The 27,327-nt window shown below is 52.1% G+C and overlaps 4 protein-coding genes across 4 annotated transcripts; 2 read left to right on the forward strand and 2 right to left on the reverse strand.

The window, feature by feature from the left end:
• Positions 1–1,601: 1,601 nt before the first annotated feature.
• On the forward strand, positions 1,602–2,228 carry CkaCkLH20_07572 (uncharacterized protein; the record flags this gene model as incomplete). Its single annotated transcript, XM_038890289.1, has 4 exons — positions 1,602–1,645; positions 1,715–1,868; positions 1,935–2,024; positions 2,100–2,228. 4 exons carry the CDS (start codon positions 1,602–1,604, stop codon positions 2,226–2,228), a joined length of 417 nt encoding a protein of 138 aa, XP_038744339.1.
• Positions 2,229–2,773: 545 nt separating this feature from the next.
• On the forward strand, positions 2,774–3,214 carry CkaCkLH20_07573 (uncharacterized protein; the record flags this gene model as incomplete). Its single annotated transcript, XM_038890290.1, has 1 exon — positions 2,774–3,214. One exon carries the CDS (start codon positions 2,774–2,776, stop codon positions 3,212–3,214), a length of 441 nt encoding a protein of 146 aa, XP_038744340.1.
• Positions 3,215–8,662: 5,448 nt separating this feature from the next.
• CkaCkLH20_07574 (ABC transporter) lies at positions 8,663–14,246 on the reverse strand (the record flags this gene model as incomplete). The annotated part of the gene is made up of 2 exons (XM_038890291.1): positions 8,663–13,973; positions 14,176–14,246. The coding sequence occupies 2 exons, from the start codon at positions 14,244–14,246 to the stop codon at positions 8,663–8,665; spliced, it is 5,382 nt and encodes a 1,793-aa protein (XP_038744341.1).
• A 10,146-nt stretch (positions 14,247–24,392) lies between these two features.
• On the reverse strand, positions 24,393–26,402 carry CkaCkLH20_07575 (major facilitator superfamily transporter; the record flags this gene model as incomplete). Its single annotated transcript, XM_038890292.1, has 3 exons — positions 24,393–25,436; positions 25,488–26,108; positions 26,175–26,402. 3 exons carry the CDS (start codon positions 26,400–26,402, stop codon positions 24,393–24,395), a joined length of 1,893 nt encoding a protein of 630 aa, XP_038744342.1.
• Positions 26,403–27,327: the final 925 nt, after the last annotated feature.

Raw genomic sequence — 27,327 nt, forward strand, 5'->3', positions numbered from 1 at the left:
TTTACAAGACAGGAACCACTGACTTACAGCCTCTCCAAAGCATGAGAATCATCTCTTGCATTAGCCCTGCATGTTTAGTTAGATTACCGGTTTGGAATTCTATCGAAGACTTGGAAGAGTCCAAAACCAATAGCGCCGCGCCCGCGGGTCTTTGTCACGCGAAGGAAGAAGCAATGCCGACCGGATTTTGCAATGAATTGAGGTGTTAAGTTGATTAATAGGGCTACATTTGTCAAAGCTATGTCTCTCCGATAGCTCCATGTCGAGATGCTACATCCAAGGACCCTCTTAGGAGCTTGGGTTGCTTGTCATAGCAGATAAAACACGTGTTAGCGCTACTTATGGCTTGATTTCGAATAGAGTAACTAGAAAGAAGGATTGCTGTACTGCGTTGCGAGCTGCCAATGTTGTTCATGGCAGATACACAGCCCGAACACCAGGAGTCCTATCCCCAGAACTAGGGTCAAAACAATATATTCATGAATCGTAGTTTCCCGTAGGGCCTAGACTCGCAAGGTAGCGTGATCTGCAAACATACAAGGCGACCATCTCTTGCGGACCGGGAAAGCAGTCCGATTAATCTACTCCCGCTGGAGCCGAGACAGACTTTTGGGGGCAGCACGTTGAGTCTGTGTTATGCTTAACCTAGTCCTGCGTGGTTCAGATGCACTTGGATCCCGACTTCAGATGGTTTCAGCCTTAGGGCCCGGCCTATGAGCACGCGAAGCGAAAACGCGGATATCGACTTGGCGGGATCGAATCCGAAGACAAACGTGGCCAGCAGGGATGTTGCTTTCTCCTTCGTGGATCATGTGCCGGCAGCTTTGTCACCGGCAGGCAAGATTCTGCTGGGCCATTAAAACATTTGGCCCGTGTGCAAGCTACAGCTGTCAGTTCTATCTTTAACTGCTACGAGGCATCGGGAGGGGATGCAGAAGCCAAGACTTTGGGGCCAGGAGGTGGATGCTGTGATTGCTTGATACGCGATTAATGAAGAAGAAGCTTTGCAGAATGCCTGAACATACATATTGCTTTTTCGTCCAGGAAACGTGGAGGAAGATAGCTAAGCTTAAGAGGTGTCTAAGAATATGCTAGGAAAGCCAAGACCGGCTTCAAAGTGATGTTGAAATGCCTCGTGATACGCCCGCGCCGACATCAGTTCCACTCAAGTTCAAACGAAATCGATTATACAATAATAAGCAGCTGCGAGTCGCGTGGCACTGATTAATCTTGATTCCAACTCAAATCGATGAACTCTCGGTCCTGATCAAGACATGGGAATATCTCTTTCGACCTCTGAGCCTCTCAACGTGCGGCTGTCATCCCGTGTGTCAGTTATGCCACCAATAGAACGACGTTGAGAAAGCGAGCCGCTGATTGAGCCTACTTTGCAGACTTGATGAAATGAAAAAGGGAACTTCTTGAGCATAGCGAAAGACTTGAGCACCCCAAGTATAAGAAGAAGCTCAACTTGCTGTGACTACATCCAGAATTCTCACTTGTCAGATCATCACCTTTCCAGCATATTCCAGTCGACCCAACACAAAGCCTCTCGCTCTCAATACTTCATTCGTTCTACAAACATTCCACTTCCTCTCATCATGCAGTTCTCACTCATCCTCGTTGCTCTTGCCAGCGCATCCGCGTAAGTCTCATGATATTTCACGCTTGTATGAGCGCAAATCCATACTAATCAATCTTCTCCTCTCATCAGCGTCGTGGCCGACTTGCACACCTACGCAACATGCAACAGCCATATCCAACCTATCGGCAACCCCAACACCTGCCCTGCCAGCAAGAGGGACACGACCCCTAATGAAGCCGTCAACCTCAGACGAAGCCGCATCATGGGTCGCGCCTACGGTGATGTAAGTTTTCCTCCACCACACGACGCGCGATTATGGTTCCTTGATACTAATCCCACTTCTACGTAGAATGCGGCGGCGACCGAAAAGGCATGCGCTGCGTATAAAGCTCGCAACACGGGCACCAACAAGTGGGATACATGCCCCGACTGCACCATGGTGAGTTCTTCCGACCTCCATGATCTTATCTGTCTATCTGACTGGCACATAATGGCTAACGAGTCTCAATTTCAGGGAGTCCGAAAAACTTCTGACCCCAAGTACTGCGTTCAGGCCTGCAACTCAGCTGCTGGGCACATTGGTGGTGATGAGTGGTTGTACTACTGCAAGCAGGCCGGGGCGGATGAGTCTGAGGCTTATTAGACTGATCGTGATGGACCTCTTTGCACGGAAATTTTTAGTTACAACGAATGTTCGTGGCTTTGACCATTGCTTATACTTAAGTGACTTCGTGCCTTATGTATGATTAGTTCAATCTTTCCCGAAGGTGCTCAAGATGTTCAGACTGATTAGGCAGAGGCAGCGTGTCCTTCATGTTCATTCGTTGGGTCGGTTGGGCTGGAGTATGGTGATCCGCAGCAAATAAAATCGCAGTTTATCCATGCTCAGCTCCTTCTCGGCTCGTTAGCTCGTGACTTATATGGTATAAATTCATATGCAAGTAAGATCGCAGTCATGTGGAAATCAGGCTGCGGTTTCTCGTGTGCCCTCAACTCCTCCCGTTCAACAGCACACTCGAAACCCCGCAACCTGGCCAGATATCTCACGACCAGCTGGTACACTTCACATCTCCGGTAATTGACTGGTCCTCGCGCATAGTCGGATGTGATTCTGGCGTTCACGTGAACGCGTACCAACCTTACGAGCCAGCCTGATTCCAAGGCCAGCAGCCCCGACCGGAAAACACAATGGCGGAGGTGTTCGGAGTCGTCGTGAGCGCCTTCACGGTCGCCGAGATGGCGAGCAAGTTCGGCACGAGTATCGTAAAGTTGAAGAAGCTCTGGGACGAAGTTCAAGACGTACCGAACGAGATCAGCCAGCTTTTCCGACAGCTCGAACTGCTCCGACCGGTTCTACAAGAGATGAATGATGAGTTCGTTCAGCAAACGCATAAGGTCCACGAAAACCGTGCCGCGAATCTAAGCATGGAGTACTGCCAGCAAGCTGTGGGGGAGCTTGGCCGATTAGCAGAAGACCTACAGTCTCAAGTCAACAATGCAAAGAGAACTCGGCGGAACATCACCAAGCTGAAAGTCTCGTTCAAGAAGGAATTGATTCGAAGCTACCAAGACAGGATCCAGTTTGCCTTAAATCTACTCGCTCTGTCGCAGCAGACCTACCTGATGTGAGTTCAAGCGACCCAAGGTCTTGGAAAATAGAGCTAAGATATTCGAGTGCAATTACCAAGTCTCAGTCTGCGGAATTCAGGGACTACTATGTTCAACAAATATCGACGTCGGTGGTTTTGACCGAGCAGACAGATGAGGCAGATACAGCACAGTGCCACAAGAAAGCTCCTGAGCCTCATAGCGGTGGTCAACTAGCAGCCAGGTCACTTCCATGGTCAAAAGCATCTTTTTTTGGTGGTTTTATCTACGAAAAGACATCTTCTCCAGGATACGAGGGTGGGTATTTCCCCATGATTTCACGAAAGCTCTACTGACATACATGTCAAGTTCACCAAGCGCGCCTGCAGCTTCCATGGTGGATCTCAGGGAGAGTCTGGGATTTTCAAGCATCCAGAGCCTATGCGGGATGGAAAATTGGCATCCAGCCTTGGAATACCCGTCCCTGGGATGCCCAGATCTTCACAGATGTTAGAGAAGGCTCGTGGGATAGTATTCTCCAGGCTTTGAATGGCGGCCAAGCATCCTTGCTTGATCGCTCGCCAAGTGGAATGTCACTACTACACGTATGTTATTATGTCCTTAATCTCCTTGATCAAGATAACTAAAGTTTGACCGTTTCGTTGTTGCTGCAGATAGCGGCGAGTTCCAATCAATGCGAAATTGCTAAGAATCTCATCGAAATGGGACTAAGCTCAGACGTGGACAACGCGGGCCGGATGCCATCAGACATGATTCATAATTCAGGTCTGAATTCAACCCGCGCAGTGAGCACAGTCAAAGTCTTCATCGATAACGGCGAGCTTGACGACGACATTGAAAACCATTTCAACATCGCTAAGATACATGCGCAACAGCAAAGCAAGTTAAGAAACTTACTGTGTAGTATGTGGAGATGGCAAGGACTTGCTCAACTCATCATTAGGAGGGGAGACGTTCCGTACTACGAACTTTCACCAAGAGACCGATACGGTAGCTTTAGTTGGCTATGGTTCGACCCCAATATTCTATTGGAGGACGTGCGTCACGGTGAAGGCATGGATGCCAAAGCCTTCCGCGAAGCTCTTGAAGGGCGCCTGGATAGCTCTTTAGTATGCTTTGCTGAGCAGTATTTCAGAGCCTTTTATGATATTGTCACATCTGGAGATATGGGAGTGTCAAATCGTGACAAGAACACCCATGATAGGTTCCATGCCTGGCGCGAACTCGCACGATGGCTCTTTGCTGAGATTTCGCCGTCAGAGCTCAGCAGAGTATCGCATTCGACGTGGTATGGCGAATGTTTCACGCCTTTATGGGCGGGGCTGGCCTCTCATTTGTACTGTGCTATGAATGGTTGGAGGACAGCACTTCGATCAAAGTCTGAGATGAGGCAAAAGCTCAGAGACTTATCCGAGGTATTTCGCATGTGGTTGGAAGATGTACACTCTTCAGGGTTGAACCTAATCGATTATGGCGCACACGAGTTGGAGCAGTATCTCGGAGACTGTCCACTAAAACACCGGCGGTGGTTCGACTCGCACGGCTTTGATGCCGCAGATCAAGGTAGAACGTTCAAGGTAGTGGATCCTTTCTGTTGGCAATGGATCGAAAACACTCAACGCTGCTCTGGGGTTTCCTCGTCTGGTCTACGGCTGGCAGGTCTCAAGCACGGCGCTGAGCCAGATGACTGGCAACTTCTCTGGGAGCTTGATGCAGATAGTCTTCCTGGAGAATTCTGGGAAGCGATCGAAAATCCACCGCTGCATGTCCCAGGCGAGTGGATGGAGGAAAAGGGTGGTGACTGTTCTTGGGAGGACTGCCCATCTTGCGGGCACATCCGGTCTTGGATGTGGCAGGGACCAGTTTCGCAAATTGTGACATCGGCTGCAAGAGGGAAAATCTGGATTTTTGGGGTTCTCTAGAGAAACAAAGCAGTAGTGACTCCGTATTTATCTAAACTGGTGCCGTATTCTCTAAAGTAGCTTTGGCGGCTTACCCGATTCTTTTCTCACGATTCTTTCCAAAATGAAAGCACTTGTATCCCGTGTTAGTTCTCAATATAGTAAAGACATATGAAGATGAACTGGTTCCCGGCTCTGAATGAGCTTTATGGCGGTTTCTCGATACAAGGGTAAAGACATATAAATAACAGCAAAAGTACCATCAATGCTAGGCTCGGGCCAGTGTTCATGATATACAGGCAATAGCCGACCATTACTTTGGAGCATAATGTAGCCCCAACTCCGGGATACTCGGACTCCTTGGGTACTCACTCAGTCCGTCGGATATGTGTAACTTTGGTTAGCCAGCGGAGACATCCATTGGTACGTGCTTATGATGAGCCAGAACTGCGATAGGCGCAAACACGGAGTTGCCCAGGAACGGCTGCGGAGCCTCCCGGGTGAATTGCCGGGGTAGTGAGGCATTAGGTTCTCGTTCCCTCAAGTTTGACTCAACTACTAATATATCAAAGTTTGTACTTCAGTTACAACTCGAGGAACAGTGGATAGTGATCAATCCTTGGCTTAGTATTAATACCATCAGAACGTAGAAATATGACAGTATAAGAACCAGTCACTTGTCCCCTCTCAACAAGAGAAAACTGATTCACAACACTCCTCAACATACCTTCATTCCCCAAGATTGATTTCAACTCTACAACCAAAGCTTTCTTTCAACGATCTATCCTCAAAATGCGTCTCTCCAACCTCTTTATAGCCGCAGCAGCTCTCCTTCTTCCCACCGCAGTCAGCGTGAGTATATATCAACTTTGATGTGGCTTGAACTTTTGCTCGGGTGCTAAAACAGTTTTCAGGCTGGCTACTGCGAAGGAACACGATGTGTCGACAGCATTACCTCATGGGACTGCCCAAGGCAGTGTCCGTCCACCAACAACTGCGTCATCAACCGCCCATGCACCTAAGTTCGAACACCGAGCTTTCTTTCCCGTAACTCGGATCACTGAATGAAATGCTGGTTTTGTCTGCTTGAATGTGGAGATATCCATGGAATATTGAGCACAAGAGACTGTTGATTCACTCTGGTTACGTCGTAGCGGAATCCCGACTTCACAATTCCTAGTAGGCCCGCCGCCTACTGTGCGCGCCTCACTCTATACATCATTTCAGAGACTTTCGTTTACTTTAGCCTTGTTATTGTACTTTGTGAAGCCTTATACCAAATAACGAAGGTCGTGCTTTCGCGGCTTGACTGGATCTTATTCAGGAACACATCTGGCGAAGTGTGAGAGATGCGGACCATGAGCGTTGGGAATCTCACTGGTGTTTTGAAGTTATTGTCCAGAAAACAATGTCACAAGCCAAGGTGAACGACGTGCCCCTTGCAACGAAACGCCATTTCCATCAGCAACATAACCCACACTCTTTGGTCTTCATATTTCTTCCTTGATTATTCTTCTGAGAATACCCGGCAGGCGGTGAAGTTTGACACGCAGAAACAAATGTAGTTCGATACTACAGAGATACGTTTACCAGTAGTCCAGCTTGCGTCCTGGGTCAGACTCTGCCCATCCACTTACTTCATGAGCACACCCAAAAACCATCCGCTACCAGAACGGTGTAGGGAAGAGCGTTCTTCGTCGTAAACAACCAAGACCGATTAAGGGCGACTTTTATAATATCGACCCTCAGAGATACAACAATACCAAGACTTCGATTTTACTCACCACGCGTGATCAAAAAGTAATATGTTTAACGAGCGAGTCCGCCGCACTTAATGCACAGACGAGTGAAAACTTCTGGGACCTAGCAACGTGAGAGCGCGACGTTACAGACGAAGAAGCGCAAGATGTGCTTTTTGTCCCATGATGACACGAGGATTTCGTCGGCACTGGCTTCTCTCGAAGCTCGCTTCTTTGTCGTTGAAGACTCAACGTAGCAGACATGCTATCCATCACTTTTGTCTCTGGGTAAGTATTCTCGTTGAATAGTGTAGAAACGTACTCTCAAACACCCTTACAAAAAGAATCAAACCAGCAAGTTCTCTCACCAATAATTTCAGCGGGCAGAATATTGTCGATACGACTGGTGCGTTACGCTCGCTGCGAAAGTGACATGGTAGCACGATCATCTGTGCCCTGCGAAGCTCAATCCTCCAGCCAGGCGTCATCTTAAATACCACTTCCCTTACGCTCGATACTGCCTTGGCTCCCACGAGCCGCGGCATAACCACAACCACCCGAGTCTCACTTCTATCCTGAACACAACCAGAAACACCAAAAACCAAAAACATAACCCTTTAGACTCTAAACACTAAGTATATAAACTTCAAAACAAACGGAAAGATATCAAGCACCCAGCAAGCTGATGTTAATGCTGTCGAACACCACTTGGTTCCATGGCATCCCGCATCACCCACCACTTCCTCCTCAAGCCCAATACCCCCTAGGCCTCGGGCCTTACCGCCAGAATCCAAGTCCAGTCTTCATCCCCCCCTGGCTTCTTCGCCTCTTACCTATTCCCACAGGATAACTCCAGAAAAGAAAAGTAATACAAACTATGTTCGTGTCCATTCTTTCCAGCTGTACATGGCAAGCTGCTTACCAACATAGGCGCTCGGGGAGCCGAGTTCCGACTCAACCTGGACATCCTCGTGAAGCTTTCGCGTCCGAGTTGTTCAAGCTGGCGAGACATTGCGTTCTCTCTGTCCTCTCTACACCCCAGCGTCATCTACTAGGCTTAAATACCCCCAGCAACATCGACCCATGAGTCCTTCTCCACAGAAACGACAATACCTAAGTTCTATTCTCCCAAGTACCATACCCCAAGCCACCGATCCGCGTGACTCGAAGATAACCTGGAAAGTATATAAACCAGAAGATCCCAACGCATTTATCTCGCAGCATTGCAGTTTTAGCACGCATTTACCTCTTCAAATTGATGGCTGCTGCACAACGCCATAAGCAGCACCTTAATACACGAGGACATGCCAGTCCGCTCACTTTCACTGCATCAACCGACACCACCAGCCAGCCGCCTCTGTCGTCTAGGTCTCCTTGTGTATTCCTTTATGAATACCGCAATGACAGAGACGTGGACGTGTCGACTCTGGGGATGATCGTGCAGGCCCGTTGCCACGCAGGCCTTACATGTATGTTTAGTGATGTGACTAAGCCAATCTCCTGGACAGAGCTTGTTCTGCCATCATCGTCTGTCGTTCGGTAAGGGCAGAAACGTCGCGCATTGGTAAATGGTGTCTTAAATATAACCGCCATCTGAGGAGCCCATTAGATTTTACTAGTTTAGCGAGGCATGCTCTGAAGCAGGGTTTCTCATCGTCACAGCACGACAGACGGTCCTATGATGAATGGACAAAGAGAAAATTCAAGTATCTACTGCACCTAAACTGCTGTCTACCTATTAAAAACACAACGCTGGGGGAAGGGAAAGAAGCCAACCCATCTCAACGCTAAGACATAGTACACAAGGCGAAGTCATCCTGATATGGCTCCTAACCTCCGCCAGCCTTCTTGGCCTCCTCGTCGGCCTTTGCCTTTTCCTCTGCTGCTTTCTTGTCCGCTTCTTCCTTGGCCTTTTGCTCCGCTTCTTCATCCGCGGCCGTCTTTTTAGCGTCTTCTTCCGCTTTCCTCTTCGCGTCCTCCTCTACTTGCTTTGCCTTCTTGGCATCCTCCTCTGCTCTCTGCCTGGCCTCGGCCTCGGCCTCAGCCTTCTTCTTGGCGTCCTCCTCTTCCTTTTGTTTAGCGTCCTCATCGGCCTTCTTCTTCGCCTCTTCCGTGGATCTCTGGGCCTCGTCGGCTGCTGTCCTCGCGGCGCTGTTCTCGCCGTTGCTGTCCTCGTCGTCGTCAACATCGACTAGCCTTCCGGAGTCCCACTTCTTCTTGGCGGCCTTGAGCAGGGAAGTCAACTCTCCGCTCATGTCGCACATGCCACGGAAGCTGCCGTTCTCCTTGCGGATGAGCTCGTACGGGTGGCCGTATTCGACAACAGCACCCTTGTCCAAGACGAGCACCTTGTCGTAATCCACAATGGTCTGCAGGCGATGGGCGATGGTGATGATGGTGCTAGTAAGCTCGCGGATGGTCTCCTGAATCTTGGTGTCGGTGGCATAGTCAATGGATGCGGTGGCCTCGTCCATGACCAGAACGTTGGGGCGCTTCAGAAGGGCTCGAGCAAGGCAAAGAAGTTGACGCTGGCCTTGCGACAAGTTGGAGCCGGATTCCGAGACGGTCGAGGAGAGGTTGAGGAAGATGTTCTTGTTCGTCGGCGCGATCGAGGAGGGCGGGCTGGAGTTTGCCTCACCTTGAAGCAGAGCAAGGTTGGGCGTCGCCGGCAGCATCGATGAGGCGGAAGGGGTCGCGGGTCTTGTCGTCGACTCCTCGGGTCCAATGAGCTGGACCTTGCGAAGCGCCTCGAAGATTTGTTCATCGGTGTATGCGTCGAAGGGGTCCAGGTTGGAACGAATGGTGCCCATGAAGAGCGTGGGATCCTGAGGCACGATCGTGATGGCTTCTCTCAAGTCGCGCAGGCCGATCAAGCCAATGTCGATGTCGTCGATCAAAATCTTGCCCTCGTCGGCCTCCAAAGCACGGAAAATAGCCAATGCCAGCGAACTCTTGCCAGCTCCGGTTCTTCCGACAATACCAACCTTCTCCTTGGGGTTGATCTTGAAACTAAGGTTTCTCAAGACAGGGTCCAGATCCTGGCGGTAGCGAGTAGAGTAGTTGATGAACTCCACAGATCCTTGGCTAGGCCAGTTCTCAGGAGGGCGGTTCTTTTCAACGATGGGCTCAGCCTCTTGTTCAACGTCCAAGTATTCCTTGATGCGCTCCACAGAGTTCATGTTCTGTTCGTTGATGGCGTATAGGCGGATCAGCCAAAGAACGTTTTCCGTGAAACCAATTGCATAACTCAGAGAGATACCCGCCAGACCAGGCTCAATATTGCCTAGGCTAAGGATGATGAAGACACCAGCAAAGAAGGAGACCATGTCGCCAAGAACATCAGTTCTGAACGCCAGCCAACGGTTAGCTGCCCAGAGGTAGATGAAGGGACGAGCTTGAACATTGATCTTTGTCAAGTTCTCCCGGATGAATCGGCGCTCATCGCCATAGGCACGAATCGTTGTCATTCCTGATAGAGTCTCGCCAAATTGCTGGAAGAGAGGGCTTCTCTGGACAGATTCCAAACGCTTCAAGTCTCTGGAAGCTCGTAGATAGAATGAGCCAACGAACCAGTAAGCACCAGTAATGAAAACACCGGCTATGAGGAATCCAGGGGTAATGGCACTGATCAAAACAACGGTGACGAGAATGCCAAGAGCGCAACCAAAAACGCCAATAGCGATTGGAGCAACTTCCTGGTCCACTGCCTCCAGATCTTTGCTGAAACGGTTCATGAGCTGGCCCAAAGGCGTGACGTCGAAAAACTTGAACTTGGCCCTTGAAACACGGGAAATCAGGTCATTGTGGATCTTCTTGGAAGCAGTCAAGGAGCCATAGAAGACCCAGATGTCTCTGATGAACGCAGTAGCTGAACCGGCGACTCCGATGATCGCCAGGACGGTGAGGTAGTAAGCAACGTTGACGTCGGAGTCATCTGTCGTTTGGAAAGCTGAGCTGATTCGGTTTCCGTAGTTGGCAAAGGTGGCGAAATAAGTAGGGGATAACGATGGGGAGCTGTAGCTGTGAGATGAAGTCGAGAATGTCACCTGTTGCTCCTCCGTCTGCAGGTACTGTTGAGCCCACAATCGAACCCACCAACTGGTCGCGACACCCGAGAGCTGCTGGAGACCGAAGACACTGAGAGCGACAATCCAGAACCACCAAGGACCCATGGACGACAGGTATAGCTGGATGACGGGCCACTTGACAGAGCCCTCGGCCTTCATTTCCTCCATGGCATCCTTTGCCTCCTTCTTCTTCTTGTCGTTCTTCTTGGACCGAGCATCGGTTGTGTTCTCATCGCCGGGGTTGACCACTGTTTCTGAGCCGTCCTCGCCGACACTGGATGGCACACGAGATGGAATCCGGGACACGGAAGCGGAGTTGATGGCGGCCTTCTGAATCTCCTCGCCGAGCTTGCCGGACGCGATAAGCTCGCCTGATGGGCCCTGAGCACCGATTCGGCCGTTTTCGAGGGTAACGATGTAGTGAGACGAAGGTGCGCACAAGGTGAGGTTGTGAGTGACGAGAATGCAAGTTCGGCCAGCCATCAAGGGCCCCTTGATAGCATTGTTGAAGATCCATTGCGCTGTGTGAGAGTCAACCGCGCTGAGACAATCATCCAAGAGAATATGCTGAGAGTTGGAGTAGATGGCGCGAGCAAGCGAAATTCGCTGCTTTTGTCCACCAGACAGAGTGATGCCCTTTTCACCGACCAGGGTCTCATCGCCGTTATCGAGGATCTCCAGATCACGCTCCAAAGCGCAAGCAACAATGACGTCTCGGTATCTCTTCTCGTCGTAAGGGGCGGCGAAGAGAATGTTCTCCTTGATATTGGCGTTGACGAGCCAAGCAGCCTGGGCGACATATGCAACCGTGTCCGCCAAACCTGTTTGAGGGTCGGCTCTGACATCCTCACGACTGCGGCCTCCGGGGCAGTAAACATTTCCATCCACCAGTGTCATCTCGCCAAGCAATGCCATGAGCATCGACGTCTTTCCAGAGCCGGTCGGTCCTGCGATGATGTTGAGCTTTCCGATGCGGAAGTCGACGTCCATGTCCAAGAGACGGAAAGCCAAGGTGCCATCATCCGCAACGACATCCTTGCCTCCCCAGATGAACGTCGCCTTTCGGAAGCCAATGACCTTGTTGCCATTCTCGTCGATGTTGTCCTCTCCGAGCTGGTCGTATTTCTCGGTCTCTTCCTCAGTGAGGAACTCCTCGACACGGTCGAGAGAAACCTTGGTCTCCTGCACGTGCGCGAACATGTCTCCCATCTGGTCCAACGGAACTCTGAGAAGCATGAAAAGTGAGATAGCAGTGAACGCGACGGAGGGATACAGAGGCTTCTTCTCGATGAGCGTGTACATCATGAAGGAAAAGAAGGTAATGAGGACGGGAACCGAGTTCCAAACAGCAACCGCAAACGACCAAATGATGTAGCGGGATCGGAGCGCCTTCAATTCATTGGCGCGCTTCTCGTCCACGATGCGACCAAACTTGGCCTCCCACGCGAAGTACTTGATGATACGAATGTTTTGCAGGACCTCGTTGGTCACGTTGATTCGCTTGTCGGTAGCACCCAGAATCTTCTTTGACGTGTTGGCGAAGCCTCGAGCAAAGCTGTAGTTGATGGGGAGCAAGAGAGCCATGACGACGAGGCCGGGGATGGCACTCAGTCCCATCACCTGCCAAAGCAATACAATCGCGATGACGAGCTGGGTCGGTGCGGACGCGCAGATGAAGTGCAGGTAGGCGGTGACTTCGGCAATCTTGAAGCTGTCCACGGACATGAGGTTGATGATAGTGCCCAGGTTAGCCTGCTCATCTTCTTTCTTCTCGGCATCCTTCGCGGCACCGTTGGCTGTCTCAGCATCGTCGGCCTTGGACAATCCCAGCTTCTGCTTGATCTTGGCAAAGAAGCCCTTCTTTGCAGCACCCGAGCTCTTCTTCATACCGAGTTCCTTGTCCTTTCCTGAAGCGGCCTTGCGTCGCAGAGCCTTGGCGTAAATCTCACCGACCATGATGGCACGAATGCGGATGCAGATCTTGCGGCCAATCCAGAGAGCCATACCGTCGGCAAAAGACCTAACTATGTCGAGGACAGGGAGCAGGATCACGTACAACCACAGGACGTTGATAGGAGCACCTTCAGGGTGCTCTACGTACTCGAGGATGGCCTTGAGCAGCATGGTTGGGGCGAAAGTAAAAATACCTGCAAGGACAGCCAATGCGAATTGGCCCAGAAGCTCCGCCTTGAAATACTTGATCAAATGCCACGATAAAGCGCCAGTTCTCTTCAAGGTTCGATAGTCGGCGAGGACGGCGGCAGCCTTCTCCTTGGGGATCAAGTTCCAGACACTCTTCATCTCCAGAGTTTCCTTGTAGCCGCGCAGGATCAGGGGGTCAAACCAGGAGAAGGTGGCCAAGGAAAAGAGAGAAGCCAGAGGCTCACGAGACGGCTCAATTCCATCTTCCCACTCCAGAAGCACTGTCTTGTTGCCCTTCCTCGTAGTCACGGCGAGGCCGAACAGCAGGGTCGTCAACGCAAATTCGGTGATGACGAGAATCTGGACGAGCTGGCCAGGGGGATGAACGAATACAGAGCGGAAGATGGCAACGGTGAAAAGCCACTGGAACAGGTAGATGAAGGCCGTATGGTTCCAGATGCGCGGCACCCGCCACTTTGTGTTTCCAAAAACCAGGCGCAGAGTGACGAGGATAGCGACGTATACCCAGAGAACGAGACCGACGACAGTAACGATGAGAGCGTGTCCGCCGGAAACACTGCCCGTGACCAGACCAATGATATGAATAGCAATGAGACCAGCGATTGCCAGCTCCTCGACGACGATGGACAGGTTCTGGCCCTGAGGGCTGTCGGCCTGGACAATGGAGCCCTTGGTGGTGGTTTTGACCAGGGCCAAGCGGCCACCGCCGTTCATGGTCAGCGCCTCGTCATCGTCGTCCTCGTCATCGGCGGTCTCTTCGGGAGGGATATCGGTATGCGAATGGTGATGTTCTTCGGGAACTTGCTTGTAGCCATGCTTGCGGTTCTTGGAAATGCTTTGTACGGTCTGTATAGAGAGATGGAGGAGCGATAGTCCTACGACGATTAGAGGGAAGAGGATCTTGAGGTAGCTAGTGAGAAGGAACGGTCAGTATTCGCGTTGAATCAGGCGTAGGTTCCCAGCGCAACGGCGTGGTTGAGAGGCTCGTGGTAGAATGTGGTGTGTTGCAGTGCGCTTTGATGGGATGCGCTGCGCTGGCGGTAGGACAACCGGGAGGGATGCGAAAAGACAAGGCACTGGACGTCAAGCTGGTTGGTTCAAGAATGACTTACTCCTGCTGGAAACACGGCGTAAGATCATCGATCTGCCATATTGGCCAGCTACACTGAGCGAAGTTGCTCATGTTTGCTGCTGCCCCACTCCCGAATGGCGGGGAGAAACGCCCAAAAGAAAGCGATCAATGGCCGAGCTATGGTAGCTTGTTGGGGTAAGGTGATGAGAGTGTAACGCGGTTTCGGATCGGTTCGCGACGGGCGAGGGAGCGGTGGCGGGAGCCGACGTCGGACTTTCTGGAGAGGGAGCAAAACAATGTTTGCCTATCACCTCGGCCGGTCGAGAGGGAGGATGCCGTGTGAGAGAAACTCAGCAGATCAAGAAGCCGACGTTTACACACAGCTAGCTAGGCGGCAAGCGACGGAGGATGGGGAATAAAAAAACAAGAAAAGGGAAAAAGGAAAGAGAGGGTAGGAGGATGTGAGAAGGACGGATGGAACGTCTGCTGCAGAATCCGAAGATAAAGTTTGGGGGAAGGACAGTTTTGGGCTGGCAGCGGTATTCATCAGCATTGGCAGTAGCAGTAGCAGCAGCATAGCACGGGCACATACGAAGTACAGGCACAGGAGGGATTCTCGTGGACGCTCATTCTCAGCAACCGACGCAATGGCAACACGACGCTGCAACGGCAACGAGCGGAGCCTCTAGACCCAGACCTGGATTCCCTTTCTCACAGTGAGCAGCGTTTTTCAGGCTAAGGTATCCATACGGCAAGGTCAGATGCAGCCCGGAGGTCCAGGGTGCATCCAAACATCAAGGATCGTGTCCCCGCCAGCTGCACGGCGATAGCAGGCGTCTGTCCAGTGGGAAGCTTCAATTGCAACAGGGCCAAGCATATGCTCGCTAGGAACGCTCTCCAAAAGTGCTTCTAGCCTCCACCGCATGTGCTCCATACCGGCTCGAAAAGTGCGATTCTACGTCGTATCCGTCTGGCGATAACGCGCAACAGACAACAGACTGCAGCGTCCAGCTTTTAAAACTGCGGAGAGCTCGAGATACTTTAAAAACACTAACTTGCTGTCCGCCATAGTGGCACCTACCTAGGCGACAAGATCCATCCATATCTGAGCAACGAAATGAGCTGCTGCTGGAATGTCGTGCGCAAGGGCGCTCCATTTTGTCGATGCGGATGATGTAAGGCATCTCTTTTCCTTTTCCTCTTTTTATTTTTTCTTGATGACGACCGAGCACCTTCCATGTCGGCGAGCTCGGTTTCCTCTTCCCCACCATTGCTCCGGTACGTACCGAACTGAATCATCATGAATAAAAATGAGAAATTTCAGTAAGATACCTGCCTACCTACCTAGGTAGGTACCAGCCGAGTCGGTACGTACTTGTATCAAGGCAGAAATGGAAAGGGCGAGAAGACGTCAAATATTAAATGCAAAAGCAAAAGGCAGCAGCATCATTGCAATCGTAATGCTGTATTGCGAGAGCTTGCTGCGATGCGCTGTGCACATGGAAAACGTCGCATGGATGTGGAGCTAAGCCTGAAGCACCTTCCAGGTTCCCACCTTCCTTCCACCCGCCAACCACCACTTCCGCCTCCAACACAACCACAACCATCACGATTCCCGTCAATGCATCCTTGAATGTCGCTCCCGGCAGCCTGGAGCTCTCGCAGGTAAATGCTTGTCTCTCAAACGTCCAACTCACCGCGTTTCCATGGCTAGTCGCAGTGTTTATTGTTGCAGGAAACGGCGGCATAGCCAGCAACCGTGTCAGCAGCAGCGAGCCTCCCTGGGACCTTGACGAGATGCTTCAACAACAGCTTGCGACCAATCCCCAGAGAACACAGATGATATCAGTATGATGTCTCAAGCCAAGCCCTCCTTCAGATATTCGGGCCCTCGATGGGGTCTCCTTACCTCAACTTTACCTGATGGGAATCCGACCCTCATTACCCTACGCTTTGGCATTGAGGACCTGCGCTGCGCTACCTCCTACCTCCTACCTAGCCTGCTTTGGCTGTCCTGCTACTGTCGATAATGTCTTACCGCCGGACAATGCTACGAGCTTCAGGCCGTCTCCTGTCCTGTCTACCTCTTAGTCCAAAGCTTCAACGAGACGTACTGCAAAGCTAGCTTCTTGCTTTAAAACCTGCCACGAGGCTCAAGGTTTACCAACATTCAGGAACATCCGCAGTCCCGCCGCCACTAACATCTCTGCGCTGTCAGAAGCCAATTTTTGACTCGACCATCACAGCCTCATACTACAGCATGGCTCGTCGTCCGACGTCGTTCGTTGCCGACCAATCACGTCAACCTCTTCAAATGACTCTTCGAGTCGTACGCAGACCTTCGGACACGTCGCACACAACGGCCGCCTGCAAGACGAGACTTTCAACAACTTTCTCGAACTCGTCCTGGTCCTCAGCATGAGCCACGGGGGAGAAAGATAACGAACGTCAGGACCGACCCTGGATGCGCCTTCATCCCCCCACTCGCCGTAACCATCTCGCCTGCATGCCGATAGGCGTTCAAGAATCGGCATAAATGAAATTGCCTTCTTACCTTGGTCCCTCCACACCTTCAGACTCTCCTGGGACATCGTAATCGACCTGAATCGCACGCCATACGCTCCATTGCGTGCTCTGCTTCACTTGCATATCCACTCGGCCAACGTTTGGCGCCACCAAGGCCTCTGTCTTCAGAATACCACATACACCACTTATGGATGACAACCCTGAAGCCTCATGACCTGCGCAACCACACCAATCGCTTCAATTGATTCGCTATCCCACCATCACGCGGCTGATCAGCGCAGCACCCCTCAATCGTCTGTCCGTCACACACGTCCTGTCAGAACCGAATCGCTCGCGAGGCCCTTTCGGTTGGACTTACGGATATTGAGCTGAATTCTCAACTCTCGAATCTGCACTATTCCACTACCGGCAGTCGACCTTCCCATTGGGGCATCGTATGGCTCGGGAACCCGATCCTTCTGCTTGAGTCTCCATCATGGGCCATCCCATCTCCAAGAGCGGGATTCGGCCAACACAATGCCATTGCTAGCGGCCAATGACTCACTCTCACCGCCATTCGAATACACACCACACCTACAGCCAAACCGCAGATACTGCATAACATCTATCCGTAGGCTTGACCAAACCCTGACTCTTGGCTGCACCGGCTTCAGCAAGCTACTATCCGACGCCTGCAGTCTTTCATTCAGCCCGTGAACGTTCAAGACCTCCAGCACTACCTACCGCAGGCAGGCGAAAGACAGATGGTGGCTTGCAAGTTGCGGGGTTCAGAGGAGCTGCGCACTAAACATCGTGCCCGCAGACTATTGATTGGCCCCCGCCGTTGCTCGATAAGGACTGTCCTCCCGTATCCAACGGCCTGCGGCACCCGGAATCCGCAGTGGTCTCGGGGTCGGCGCGGCTCGGGAGAGTTAGAAGAACACAACGCACGCACCACCGTCACTTCGAGCTTCCACTCGCGCCGGGGAACTATTCCCTCCCTGCATTTGCAGTTGCAGGGCTTGTCGTTTCTTCCTCACTCGACGTTGCAGCGCAGGCGCAGGCGCAGCCAGAAATTCTGGCCAATGTCAATGTCCGGGGAACTCTAAACCACCTCATGTCATCCTGGACACCACCTGTCCACGAAGCGTTCACACATCGGCCGTCGATCGTCGTTTCCGGGGACTTCGACGGTTACTCAAGCCGTTGTTGTTCCACAAAACTGGCAGCTGGCCCATCGCGATTTTTGAAGGATCCTGCATTCATTTCGTTAACCCACCAAGGACCAATATCTCAGTTAACTTGGCGCGCTTGTCTGGGTCCACCTGGATCACAGGATCAGATGTTATCAATCTGATAATCTTTCCTCCAGGGGATCAGGCTATGAGCATCCATCACCTTGTTTCGCACGCCAAGAACAGCGTTACTGAATATCACGTGTGTCGGCATTTCCATGAGCCTCTTGTTCCTTTCCATAGCACAGCTGATGGATCTCGATCGAAAGAACGAAGACAGGAGTCGATCGCGTTCTGCGTCACAATAGGCACGCACACTTCGCGAGAGCCTCTGAGACATGAGTCCAGACTTGCTGTCTGTCCTTGGAAAGGAATCTGAGACAGGAATGTTAATTTCTTCCGCAACTCGTCGACAGCACGTCCGCAATGAACCAAGACAAACGGCCGCGCGTCGGCAGTCGGCAACATCCCTTGCTTGGCCTTCTCGAGTACGATCTCCTATTTCCGTTCGGTACCCGGGGGCTTCTTAGCTGCATGGCAGCTCCGTCTTTCAAGCTTCTGCTATTCATTGTATCAACACGGCTTGGACCAACTCTTGTCTGCCATGGAGTCGTCGATCTCATGAAATGTTACACAAACAGACATGCACATACGGTGACATGGGCGAACCGAGAAGGCTAGCTGGCAACACGCCATTGCCGAAATGATATACGAGGAAACTTACAGACCGGAAGTAGTACCCGGGCATTGTTGAAGTCTCGAAATACGCAGAGGCAATATTGATGCGCCGAACATGCAGCTGCAAGAGTCGTCACAAGTATTGCCGGTGAAATGATACGTGCTCATCTTAATATACTTCGAGGACCACACCGAGAAACAATACGAATCCCAAACGCAAATCTCAAGCCCAACTTTTTATCCTGCTCTTCACCCCTGTTCGGTATCCCACAATGGCTCCTCAAACTGGCGGCGGCAGGGTCCCAAGCTACCCGGACTGGTCAGTACTACTCGGACTAGCATCGCAACGTTCGGTGCCCCCGAAAGAAGCCCCCAGAACGCGTCCGACTCTACGTTTACCGCCAGTCTAGAGCCGGCCCCCACGCCATCGACTACTCAAACAACCCTAACCCATCATGTGTCCTCTCTCATTGGGTGTCGACGAACTTCCAGGCAAAGACTCTCAGCCGTCTGAATGAGGGTAGCATCTCCGCGTTTTCTCTCGAGGAGGCAATATGCAGGACACAGGAGGTTTTGCTCATATAGACGGCTCGCGTCCAGAGGAACTTCTGTCGAATCCTTCCGCTGGTCATTGGATGTCGAGACTGCGCTCGATGGCCTGGGTAGGTCGGCGAGGCAGGGGATGATTCGAATGTTGGAGGCAAGGGTGTGTTTGTCTGTCGCTAATGGCGCCTGGAGAGACAGTGTAAGACTCGGCACTTCACTTTTTGTGGGATTTTGTTAGAAAGGCGTTGGTTTACAGTCTCTCGAGGTCTCCATCAACAGAGCCAGGTAAGATCACCGGCTGTAAGTTCCGTGCTTCGATGTTGTGAATCTCGAGTGCATATTGCCACGTCAATCTGCAACATGGGCAGACTTTTCAACGTCAACGGGTTATATGGGATGAATACAGCCAATTCGGCAACATTTACAGATCTGCGGCGCGTTTACACCCGCGGTTCCTGGTATGATGTTCCTCGTGATCAGCTTGTGTCGTGTATGCCAGCAGACGACTGCCTCCAGACGCAAACCTGAGACTCCGCAGCCTCATATCGTCGGGTATTCTACAACGAGATTCCTCATGATCCGCGGGTATAAGACCACCTAGCTCTCTCAATAGCCAAGAAGCCCAGCCCAGCCTCGCTTGAATGATGATCGCGTGTGATGTGGAAGCCTTCCTAAGACGATCAGGCGAAGGAGACGAGGCTCATCAAATATGGCAAGTTTTTGGTACATTCACCTTAGGAACAAGCTTTCCATCTAGTCCACTTGGACGTAAACGTCTAGTTAGCTCATACACGTACGAATAGACTGCGAATGAAGGTGAAGAACGATGCGGGATGATAAAGTGAAAGCGTACTCGTTGAGAATCTCGAAAGAGTCCGAAGCAGTACGCCGCCATCCTCATTATCTGCCCAAGGAATTGAAGTCCTCGTTAACTGTAGTTTCCCGAAGATCCTCTCACCGGGCTTCGACGTTTTATGGCTGAAGAACACAGCTTCGATTCCAGATGCGCCCCCTTAAATATTCTTCTGAGCTTGTGTACCAGCGGACCATCCCGGCACTCGCGCAGTTGCAGGTTTTGTTAGATGGATTCTCGTGCTGACTGGCTAACATGGGTATATCTCATCACCGGTGTCTGTCCATTTGCATGGAGGTATAAAAGCTGGCTAGTCGTCACTTTAGAAAAAAGATTTGTAGAGGCAAATCCGTCAAGATGGCTAAGTAGATTCCAGACAAGGAGTCACAGGTCTGACTTGGGACTCTTAAACTTGATCACAGCCTTTCACCCAGAGCCGGCGTGTTATTGGGCGTCCTCCGTCATCGTGGTCGCTTGGCGGGTATACTGAGTACTCATATACACTTCTACATGCGGCGGGGCAATTCCACGTCCACGGGCTTTTGATGGCATTTGTCTTGGGACTGAGGGAGTTCGTACACATGAGACACCAAGCAGCAGGAATGCAGGCGAATCCGAGTCTGTTGATTGTTCATCACGATGTTTGCTGTCCAAGTTATACAGCTGCAAGAACGCAAAAGCTCCTTCTACACCTGGTCTCCCCCCGATCCTCGACTTCGTAGCAGGTCGTAGGATCAAGGAGAAGGATAAAAGGCCCAGGACTAGCTAATGGAACACCAAAGTCCAAAGAGCAGCAATCTCTTTGCCTGATCGTGTTTGTATCTGGTCGTTTTTGGGCGGACAGTTCTCCAATCTCAGACTACGCCCCAACGCTAGCTACGCCGACTGTTCTGGATTCATGTTTGTTATAGCTATGCAGACTGGAGAATATCCAGTGAGGCTGTATACCTGATGGACGAGGACGATGACCAGCGGCACTGGCTTTCGCAAATCTCCAAGCAAGTCCATCATTGAGGTGACTGGTCTGCCCACCCCGTAGTCTCTTCATCTCTCTTCCACATAACTCAGCAGTAAAATACAGAAGCAGCCTGGTTGATCTGCTCCTGTTTAAAATTCCGGGGCTTGGAATACAGCCCTATGGCGACGTTTAAATGGCTAAGTGTGTGCACCTGAATCCTGAAGCCTTAGGTATCTTAATGGATGACGGCGAAGCCCGAAGAAAATAACGACAACGTTTGACCTGGATTGCCATAACAACCGGAGGAGGGATCAGCTTGTTGTCTTATACGTTGTGTACCATTGAGCTTTTATAAGATACTGATATATATATTTTGTCCTCTGCGGTGACTTTGATTGTCTGGGCAACTAGCTTGTAGCTTCAAGGATCTTGGCTGTCGTGATTGGTAGAGATACTCACGCTTGTCATTTTAAGATTACTAGTCTTGAGTGCCTTCTTGTGTTGGTGAAGCCCGCCTCGACTCCGTAACCCAGGTGGTGCGTGAGTGACAGCTCGCATAATCACCGAGAAAGGGCGACGACGAAGGATATCAGGGGACGGCGGTAGTGTGTTGAGTCTAAGAGAACGTGAGCTTGCCCAAGAACCGGCTACTTCAGGCCGAAATCGCGGGAAACAACATCTGATTGAGGCCAGAGACAGACGGGAAAGGTCTAATTTGGCTCAGAGAATAACAATCGGACACACAAGAGTGTCCGTCAGGGCACCCTTGCTGTTTGATAGTTGATGGTAATATAGTTGAATATTGGCAGTCTGACAGGACCCAATGCCAAGGCCAGGTGCAGCGCCGAACGCTCTGCGTCTGCCATCAGCCCTTCTTGTTGGAATATTAGACTACAGGGAAAAGCATCGTAGCTCAACCTTCTCGCTAAGACACCACAATTGAGATCGTGCAAAACGGGGACTTCTGCCACAGTAAATTTCCGTAGCATGCAGGCATGTTATTAGAACCTATGATCCGAAAGAAGGAGAAAAGGACTCGCAAAAGGGTCCGAATGGTCCTCAAAAACTACCCTCCCCCGTCCTACTTCTCCTCGCTCTTGTCGTACATGTATTGATAACGTGTATACGTCACCAGACTGTCGCTGTAGTCGCTAGCCCCTCGGCCGACTGGTAATGCTATATACACCTGGCCGTCCACAGAACTCAGCATTGTGGCACCCGGCGTAGCCCTTGTGCTCGATAAGCCAGAATGAAATGGAAGCATCGTTGTTGATTGAGTCTTGAGCAAGCTTTCACATCTGATCCTTACATAGAAGATGGTGGCCTCGTCGGAGTCATAGTCTTCCATTTATCCCCGTCATCGTTGAGTCTAAGCCAGTCTCACAATCCGGCGAGAGTAACACTGATGCAGTATGCCGCCATACAGGGACATGGACTCGGCTTGGCCAGTCGTGACCACATAAGTACTTCGGTCAGGGCCGTTTCCAGCACAGCAACTCCAGAGTTTCTGCCTTCTTCGTTCCAGCTTAGTACCGCGCGGCGACGTTTCTATTCGATTTACAGAAGTTGTCCAGATGCTATCCTGTTTATGCGACGATCCAGGACAACCGGCCTGAGAACGCACCCTCTCGAGAGAGACAACTTTGCGAAAACGTCACGAATACCCGCCGGGGGACGGCGAGGCAGCAGGACAGTAAAGGATGACGCTGCCCGGAGGTAGCAGGTGTTTTCGACATCTTGGGGCTCAGTTCTTCCAGACAAGGAGATCCGCGCTCCTCGTAGATACCATCAGGACCAGAAGACGTAGAAGCTAGTACGCCGATATTTCGATCAGGTTCCATGTCCTTTCCGGGGTTCTGTTCTCATTGTTACATTCGTGCCGAGTCATTTAATAGTCTCAATCAGTAATGAAAATCACCTTTGGTGGCCGTTCGGAACTGGTGCGATATGCATACACACTCCTGAGTAGACGTGTATATAACAGACTACCTTGCGTCGTTGATGTCGCTTTCCGGAGAAGCAATTGGGAAAGCCGGGAACCAAGCTTCAGCAAATTCCACGGAAGAAAGGGACAGCTGGCAAGCGCAGTTCTAAGTTGATACAGTCACCCAGGCAAAGACGTGCCTTGGGTAGGTCTTGACACCTGCATTGAGAAACGATGCATAAACAGCAGACAGGGACGACAAAAGACGAGTGCGTAAGACCATGAACCGGTTTGTAGCCTTCGGTCCAGCTTAATGCTATGGTCAAGCATCGCTCGACCGTTGTTGACATCACAGATACAGCGTCGGACGATAAAATGCAGCTGAAGAGGCGACGAAGCTGGTCATGCTTGCGTTGCCTTTTGGAGGATTGAGAATCACCACTGTATTTATATGCCGCGTTCAGTGCGACGTATCTACTCACGCGGCAATGTGCACTCTTCAGAAAGTTTTTCAATAGGTCGGGGCTAGGTGCGTTGGGCCCTCACAATGTTCCATTGCACAAGACGCGGACGCAGTATGGAATTGTTCTGTTATTGACACCTGTACTAGTTAAGGAGAGCATGTCGAGAAGGAGGATGACTAGCGAGCAGTAGAGGACAGGATGTATGAGGTCTGGTCTACGTGGTGTTGTGGGCTTGTAGATGACAATGGATAGGATTTGGTGTGCGTTAACGACAATGTCAAGACTCAAGACTGTATGCCCGCAAATTTCATCAAAACTCCTCAATGATCGTTATATATTGGTGACTGTGTGCAAAAGGTTCATTGCAGGATGTGCTCATATTACTCTTCAGTTCGTTCATTGCCTGTTCATAAATGGAAACAAAGCAGGAAGATAAGCAGCAGATAGCCGACTCGGCTTAGTCCATGAGATGTGGTGAGTCCGTATCTAGGAAAGGCATCCTCCACGTAGGTTCATTTGGCAGGAACTTCTACCCAGTCCGGTATCGATAAAATGGATCGCAGGACAAGGAATCAGGGCGCTTTGAGCCGCATGGAGAATCGTGTAACAATGCGTCTAGCTAGGCCAGCGAATCGTCCTCGATGTGTGTGCGGGAGATCGTCGGGGGATGCTGACCACCTTGAGCCAACCCACTAGTTTCTCTTCACTGCAATTTATTCCCACTGCGAGAGGATGCCAACCAACACCTTGGAGCTGGTTGACCTGACTTCACTGCAATTTATTCCCACTGCGAGGGGATGTGAAGCTTGGCCTTCTCCCGAAACGACGAGACATTCGTGTAGACTTGGTCTAGGTGAGTCAAGATGCACCCGAGTCTTGGATTTCCGAACCAAGGCACCATAACTTCCGTTCTAGCCTATGCTACTTTCGACATTCAATCTCGAGTGACAACTTCACATCTCGAGCGTGATTTGGGTGCTAGATATCGAACTTTGCGAACTACCCATCACAAGCAAGTGCGTTAGATCATGAGCGAGTTAGTTGAAATTGACTTATCAGCAGCAAAACACCACAAATTTCCTCTTCTAATTATTCTATGCTGTCTTCACACCCGACTCTCCAGTCGTCTCATGCCCCTTACTCCCCTCCTTGTCACCTTCGCCAACAACCGTCACACTGTTATCTCTCTCACTCCTTCCATCTTCCCCCTTCTCCTTCTGCCCTTCCGGTGCAACCGTCGGTACAGCAGCAGGAACAACCGCACCATCGGCCGCTGTCGCGGCAGCGGCAGCAGCCTCAGCGTCTTCCTTGGCCTTCTTCTTGGCGATCTGCTCCTTCTTCACACTCTTCCACTCCATACCCGCAGCCCCGATGACAACAGCACAGCAGATCGACAAACCAGCGACGAACACCGTCCTCAATGAGTCATTGTACGCCTCCAAAGCCGGCCCCCTGACGTCCTCCGGCAGGTCAACAAGCGTCGTGGCGCCGTCACCCCGGAGATCAACACCAGCCAGGCCCGGTATCGACTTCAACCTGTCCACAAGCTCATTGCTGAGGATGCTCTGCCCGACAGAGTTCGATATCGCGCCGCCGATCGTCTGCATGAACATCATGATGCTTATGCCCACCGAGATATCCCTCATCTCCAGCACCGTCTGCGCCGCGACGTTGGGCGCCTGGAAACTCAGACCCATGCCGACGCCGTAAAGAACCTGGTACCCGGCCCACTGCGGCGCGCCGGAGTCGACCTTGAGGGTGGTCAGCAGGCCGGCGCCGACGCACATGAGCGCGGTCCCGAGCAGCATCACGGGCGTGTAGTAGCCGACCCTGGTGATGATGCCGCCCGTGATGACGGAGAAGACCATCATGGAGAGGACGAGCGGCAGCGTGCGGATGCCCGAGTCGACGGCCGAGTAGCCCTTGATGGCCTGGAACCAGATGGGGATGTAGTACGTGAACATCATGGCCTGCGCGCCGAGGCAGAAGGAGGCGAAGGCGGCGAAGGCGATGGAGCGCTGGCTGATGATGCGCGGGGGCACTGTGGCCGTCTTGGGGAGGAGGACTTGGAGGGTGACGAAGGTGACGAGGAAAAGGCCTGCAAGGACTAGAAGAGCGATGATTCGACCGCTGTTCCACTGTTCTCGTCGTCAGTGACGGCCTTCTCATTCTGATGGGACATGACTTACATCGTACTCGACGCCACCCCATTGCAATGCAAGAAGCAGGCAGATCGTCCCTGGCACGACGACTGACGTGCCCAGGAAATCGAGCTGCTTGAGCTTATCCACCAACGGAAGCTTACTGGCCTCCCCTTGCGCAGGTGGCTTCAAGAGGAAGAAGATGACGAGCAGCGCGACACCTCCGAGCGGCAAGTTGATATAGAAGCACCACCTCCACGTAACCTCCGTCGTGAACGCGCCTCCCAACAACGGACCCGCGATGGACGCCACGCCAAAGACGGCGCCAAAGAGACCTTGGTACTTGGGCCGACGGTGCAGCGGGATGGAATGGACCATGACCATAGTGGCGCCGGCCCCGATTCCCGCGCCACCGATGCCCCCGATCGCCCTGCCGATGATGAAGGCGACGGAAGTCGGGGCGGCGCCGCAGAGGGCGGAGCCGACCTCGAAGATGACGACGGAGACGATGAAGACGAGCTTGATGTTGTAGAAGGCGTAGAGCTTGCCGAAGAGCAGCTGGAAGGCGCAGCTGGTCAGGAGGTACGCGGAGCCGTACCAGCCTATGTCGGTGACGGAGTGGAAGTCGTCGGTGATTTGGGGGATGGCGGTGGCGATGATGAGGCGGTCCTAGGTGAGTGTCAACACGGGCGGTCGTCACCTTGGGGAACGAGACACGGGGCGGGTGATTCTTACCACTGCGACGAGGAACATGGTCACCAGAAGCGAGAACATGATCAGGAACAGCTTGACGCCGACGGGGTAGTCCACTTCCGTGGCCGTAGCCTTCGCTGGCGCATGGTTGCCCTGGTGCTGTTTCTCGTTCTTGAGGTCATCGTGAGTCTCGCTCGTTCGCGGCGAGGCGGGTTGCCCAGCCGGCGCAGGGTCGACAGCAACGTCTTCTTTTTTGCGCTTGAACAACATTGTGGTGGTAACCAACCGATGGTGACTAAAAAGTAATGGTTTAGCACGCCGTGCCTCGGTAGCTTTCGCGATGGTTTTCAAAGAGTGTTGTTGGTCGCAAGTGAAATCCAATTATCCAAAACTCCTCTCACAAACAAAAAGTCTCGGTTTCAACATCTGGCACGAAACCGCGGAGTCTGCGTCGACGATATTGAAGAGGGTGAAGACAACCAAGAAACGCCACAGACGGAAAGCGCGATCGAGACCTTATATATATCCTCCCTCGCTCCTCCTAAGCCCGTCCGACGTACCACGCATCTCAAAACACCAAAAAAAGGAACAAACAACCCACAGACAATCGCCACCCCTGGAACACAAAAGAGCCTCCAATCTTGGCTCCCGCTGCACAAGACAAACTCCAACGACATGGCCGATCCGTCAGCGTCACTCGCCGTCGGCAGGGCTTACAGCTGATATCCCGGCCACGGGGACCTCCATCGTGATTGGCTCAATTGCACCGGCGAGCCCAAAGAGGAAAAGCAGACAGCACCGCCGACGTTCAAGCTTCACGGCCGAGATGCTTGACTACCCTTCCCCCGGGGCATTCCCGTGCTCGAGATGGGGGAGACCTCAGGTACAGACCGTCGCGTGAGACGCAATTCGGCGAGCGAAACGGGAAAACTGCAGGGACGAAGGTGCCATTTGGCATTGCTCGTGCGTCGTTCAAGTCTGTGTTGGTTTGGATGCGGCCAGGGAGAAAACGACGTCGATGGGAAGGAGGTCGATGCTGATTGGTCGAGAGTCCGAACATGCAGGAACCGGCGAGCGGAAAGGGGAATTAGCCGTTGTGGGGGGGGGGGGGGGGGGGGGGGGGGGGGGGGGGGGGGGGGGGGGGGGGGGGGGGGGGGGGGGGGGGGGGGGGGGTGGGGGGGGGGTGGGGGGGGGG

Source organism: Colletotrichum karsti, assembly GCF_011947395.1.
Source record: "Colletotrichum karsti strain CkLH20 chromosome Unknown Scaffold24, whole genome shotgun sequence".
Classification (NCBI taxonomy): domain Eukaryota; kingdom Fungi; phylum Ascomycota; class Sordariomycetes; order Glomerellales; family Glomerellaceae; genus Colletotrichum; species Colletotrichum karsti.